Raw genomic sequence first — 5,506 nt, 5'->3', positions numbered from 1 at the left:
AAAAAAAAAAAAAAAAAAAAAAAAGAAAGAAAAATGGAAAAATCGAGGTTAGGTTAATTTTACTTCGACTACTTGTTGCGCTGTAATTGTCGAATTAATTTTCTGAGGATAAAATAAATTATTGTTTCGAATAATTCTAACCAAAATTTAGAGCAAGGGAAAAAATCGTAAATTTTTCTTTCGTTGCAACATCAACGAATTTTCCTCGCAATTTTAGCTCGCCTCGTCGAGTTTCCGCTTTCGTTTCGATTTCTCGAGCTTGTCGATCAAATTTCCTTCGATTCCTTTGTTTCCATCATCAATCGATTCGAGCGAACGAATTCTTGGATTCAAAAAAATAGTTGCCATCAACCAGGATGCTAACAACACTCCTAATTTCACCAATACTTTTTCAAAATTATACACACAAAGAAAGAAGACCTCCTTCTCGCGATTGGATACAAAATTGCACAAAGTCACGAAGCTTTCAAACTCGAATCGCGCTCCAAAATTTAAGAAATCTCCCCAAGAAGAATACCTAACTTAATAGAGAACTTTATGTTTCTACACTTTCATCATCACTGTATCGCACACCCTATAAATTATTCTTATACTACAACAGTAAGAATATATACTCGCGTACATATTTCTCTATCTATCCATAAATAATTCTATCGTTTCACCGAGTAGAACATAACCGTCAACCGTTTATGCTATTCTCGAGTCACTTCTTCTCGCTCATTTTAATTCATCCTTCATCGATTCGAGCAAACCGCTTTTACAAACCAATTTTCGTCCGCCAAACAAATCATCTTTCCCTGCCGTTTCAACTAAAACCGCAAACTCCCGGCTATCGCAAACTCCGTTCCAACATAGCCTGTTTCGATTCGTTTCAAGCGAGGCGAGCGAGGATACGCTTTTAACAAACCGATCGAACGTGAAACGTAAATATATGAAACGCGTCCATCTCGAGATACCCTCGTCACTTTTTCGAGAATTTGCCTCGAAGAGGGAAGAATCCTAATAGAATCGGTTGTCGAAGGATGGATAAACCTCGAAAAAATGGCGAATTCCGCGCCGAAATCGCGGCGGCGGTTTGCGCAAACCGCGCGCAACAAGTCGATCGTGGAACGAACTGGATCCATTATTAAATGTAATTAAACGCCGGCCGATTTTTCCACGACGGTATTTCGAATCGTAAGCGCGGCTTTTTTCTCTCGTTGCGATTTTCGAGGATTTGGAAGAGAGATTTAGAAAATTTCTGAAGCCTTGTGCAGCGAATAATAGAACTTTTCTTTTTCTTAGCGTTGTAAGAAGTATTCGAGAGTTTGAGATGGTTTGAAGAACGTAGAAGAGAAGAAACGATTCTTCAGAGTTAGATCGATCTCCTCTTAGAGAATTCCTAATTTTTCTAATATCGCAAAATTTCGAGTTTGAGTGGAAAATTTATAAAAAGGTTTTCATTTTTAACGACTGATGCTTCGCACGATGGATCTTTAGTCGTCGAGATACAAAATTTTCAATATTGTTGAAAGTTGAGTCCGACGAAGATAAATAATTCTCGCCACAAATTCTCTTTCGACAATTCTAGGAAATCCACGGTTAAGAAATCACGAGTAGGAGAATAATTTCTTTTCCCAACTGATTCTTCACGAGCAGACAGGGGGAGAGGGAACTGTTGGCCAAAAATTTATCCACTTCCTTCGCTTTGCAACTGGAGTAACACGAATCGCGAACGATCGAAGAAATTCCTCGGCCATAGTTGGATCCAATTTCAAGTTCATTTACCAAGCTTGTTTACCGAATTCTACGCAACCGTAGGAGAAACTATTTTTATCTACTACTTTTCTCTGCTACCCGAATCAAATAATCCACGTCTCAATCCAGATTCTCCAACAGATTAGATCCATCGTGACTCTATTCGTGACAATGATGTTTATCAGATTCGCTTATCAACGCTACGTTTCTACAAGTTGTGACGAATGGAAAGATCCAATGGGATGAACGTCGAAGTTCATTTTCTCTTTCAACGTTTGACGAGACAATGTAAAAGTATAAATACTTTTTGCCTCAACGCGAATAGAAGAAACATTCTCACGGATTAATTAAAAGCTTTTGCTTTCCTACAGATCTCTAGATCAAGATAAAACTACTTTACTCGAGGATTTTGTACGATTTTCATCAAGATTATTATCTAACTCCATTCTTTCCATTCCAGAATGAAAGACGTTATACGTTGCTAACTTAACGTTTCTACTTAACACCATTTCTCCTTCCCTGAACTGGATAAAAAGAAGTATCTGCTTCAACCCATCTTTCTAAATACCTAAATACATATATATTCTACAATAGCGTGATAAAGAAACACAAGGATCTATAAAAGAATAAAAACCTCCCAAAAAACCAATCCATCGTCGACCTACATCGACCTCTAACCTCCTCCTCCTCCTCCTTTCCTCCCCTTTCTCCATCGAACACAAAACTGGAAAAAATTTCCTTGCAAAAAGGAAAGACATCCCCTCTCTCTCTCTGCCGCCATCCTAAAACCACCACCACCACCACCACCACCAGCATCACCGCCACCGTTTCCCAAAGGAAAACACTTCTCTCGGGCGAGGAGGAAGCGAGACGAAGAGGAGAAGAAGGAAGAGAGAGAGAGATCCATAAACGCTATCGCTCACCTGGCGGCGTGATACCGTGGGGGTTAAGATGCGGATGATGATGGGTGCCGCTGAGGATCCCTTTCCNGCCATCCCAGGCCCCCCCGCCTCGGCCCTCGGCCCCGTGTTCGCACCCTCGACCACGTTAGCCTCCAATTCTCGTCTACGCCGTTGGCCTACGTCTATGTCCTTCAAGGAGGAGTCCACCTCCTCCTCGACCACCTCCTCGATCCGTGATCGCTGCTGCAGCGCGGAGGGTTGCGGAGTGCTGGCGCAGTGGGTACCCCTGCACGCTGTGTCTTGTTCGAATCTCATCGAGACGGGCGGGTGTGCCGAGTCGCGCGAGATTCTCCTCTTCGAGTGACTCAGAAAAACCGAGGGAGGCTTTTCCCTTTCTTCCTCCTTTTCCTCTTCTTCCTATTTTTTCCCCTTCCTCTTCTTTCGATTCTCTCTTTCCTCCCCTTCTTCTCCTCGCTCTCTTCTTGTTTCTACTCTTCTTCTTCTTCTTCTTCTTCTTCTTCTTTTCTTTCTTTCTTACCGTTCGAACAACTTGGATTTCACACGCACAACAACACAATACACATTACGGGGGATCGAATTTTAGACGTTGCGGTTGCTTTTTTTCCCCTTTATTTTCCTCTCTTTTTCCTCTTTCTTTTCCCTTTTCCTCCTCCTCCTCTTCTTTTTTCTTTTTCGATACACGAGGGATGTTTTGTTTCTTCGTGTAGGATTCGATTACCGTTGTATCTCAGTGATCCGTGCCGCGTCGAGTGACGCCGATGTTACCAGGTGCAGCGCGATTTCAGTCTCGGCCGTCGCTCGGATCTCGGGCATACTCGCGAGTTTTTCCACGAATTTGCAACGTGCTACGTGGACGAAACGTTCAGGAGCGTAGGCCTCGATCCACGCTGCGTTCTCGTCGCTCCCCCTGCGATCTCCGTCCCTCGAAGTCCGTCGCGAGCCGTCCGCTCGACATATCGTACGTCTCCTTCCTCCTCCTGAACCCTCGAGAACCCTCTCACCTTGGAACCCTGCCTCTCACTTGGAAACAATATCTTTCTCGTAGGATATCACCAATTTACTTTGCGAGAAACACCGGGGGAGGAGAGTTTTTTGCGAAGCACGCGCAGAGCACTCATCCACGAGGAAAGATGCGTTGATACGGTGAACTGGCTCGCGGAGAGACGGCGGTGGCGCTTGGACAGAGTCACACCGTGGCCGAAAGCACCGATCGATCGAACAAAACCACCACCTCGAGGATTCGTCGTATATTCTTCTTGCTTTTCACTGTTCACTTCATCATTCACTTCTTCGTTTTTTCGAACACCTACAAATGTTCCGTCCCGTCCCGTGACTTAACCCGCAAGCGAGCAAGCAAGTTCGACGCGACACGCGCGCACACTTTTACCACTGTATATTTCGTATACTTCGAACGCGTGTACTTACTCGAGGGACGCGAGGCGAATCCAAACGTTCACGCGACACCGACACCGACACGCGACCGAGGCGGAAAAAAAGAAACTCTCTTTCTTTCTCGNCGTGGAGCCCTGGTGGGGGAAACCTGCCTCGACAACCTAGCAGGCGACCGCGGTGCACCACCGCGTCGAACAAGAACGAGACTAGCCGAGCGGCCGAGAGAAGGACGAGGAGGGGTAGTGCTGTCTACTCCGACTCCCCACCACAACGAGCAGCGGGCGATAATGAGCACTCGTAGTTCGGATTGGCGTTCCGGCGCCAATCCGAGCGGCGTTGCTCTCGACGCCTTTTCCGACGTTCTCCGTCCCTCTCTCTCTCTCTCTCTCTCTTCCCCGGCCGTCGGTCCCCTCCCCTCCCCAGCGCGAATTTAAGGGTGTTAACCGCGAATACGCCCATTAACACCACCCTCCCCGCGGCATCGGGTTGTTCGCGAGGTTGTTGGGAAAGGGAGGGGGAGAGAGAGGGGGAGGTGATCGACGTTGCTCGAAACTTCGCTGTCGACAACGCAGCCGATTGACACGTTGCTTGGATTTTCACGGGCTTTGCCGCGGATCGGGCGATAAAATCATGCAGTTTTTCAGGAACAGGGGAAACGCGCTCTGTGACGAGATGTTTTTGATAGAGAGTATTTGCAAGGTGTCGAGTATTTTTTTTTTTTTTTCTTTTTCGGGAGAAGCTTTCACATTGATTTCTCCGTGAAATTCTTGATCCGTGGAAATCGATCGACCTTATTTATTCGTTCTGCGAAAGCAAAAAGATCGAACAAAAATTATATTCTTACCACCGTGTTCTTCGAAGTTAACTCGAATACATCTTACCAACCAATCGAGTATCGCTATCATCGGTAAAATTAGTATACGTACGTCTGAATCTACTCGTAAATCAACGATGCCATCCAACGTCTCCAATTTTAGTCCCTGTCGTTCCGAGCCAGGTCAAGAGAGATTCACGTAGGTAGCGAACTGATCCATACTTAACACCGGCTAGCCTCGACGGTCGGTTTCCTCCATTAGCCCGCGAAACGGCACTTCATCAGTCATAATTCAAGCCGATTGGCCGTGTCAAGAGCCGTCCGAGTTTTCCGCGGAAAGTCGAGTGAGAAATTTTCGCGAGCTGTGCCAAAATTCGCGCTAGCCAGCGTCACGAGCATCACCCCGTGCCCATCCTCTCCCTCTGCCCTTTCACCCCCCCTCCCCACCCATCGCATCGTCCCTCGTGCGGATCGTTCGAATCGACCTGCGCCCTGCGTCCCGAGAATCGTCAACGGAGGAGAAACCACTGGCCCCGCCCACCGAATCCCCACTCCGACCGCGCGATCCCCACTACTCGCGGTCACGTGACTCGTCCCCCCACCACTCGGTCAGTCTCACGCGTCCCTTCGGCACCTTCCT

The 5,506-nt window shown here is 46.7% G+C and overlaps 1 protein-coding gene across 1 annotated transcript in view; it reads right to left on the bottom strand.

Moving 5' to 3' along the window:
* LOC102676767 (optomotor-blind protein-like) overlaps positions 1–3,095 on the bottom strand; it is a 110,156-nt gene extending 107,061 nt beyond the window's left edge. The window contains 2 exon segments of the mRNA XM_031508436.1: positions 2,661–2,725; positions 2,728–3,095. Of these exon segments, the coding sequence (XP_031364296.1) occupies positions 2,661–2,725; positions 2,728–2,954 (292 nt within the window). The 5' untranslated portion in view covers positions 2,955–3,095.
* Between the last annotated feature and the right edge of the window lie 2,411 nt (positions 3,096–5,506).

Source organism: Apis dorsata, unplaced genomic scaffold, assembly GCF_000469605.1.
Source record: "Apis dorsata unplaced genomic scaffold, Apis dorsata 1.3 scaffold_86, whole genome shotgun sequence".
NCBI lineage: Eukaryota > Metazoa > Arthropoda > Insecta > Hymenoptera > Apidae > Apis > Apis dorsata.
The sequence above is the reverse complement of the archived record's forward strand: the minus strand, read 5'-3'. Positions and strand labels throughout refer to the sequence as shown.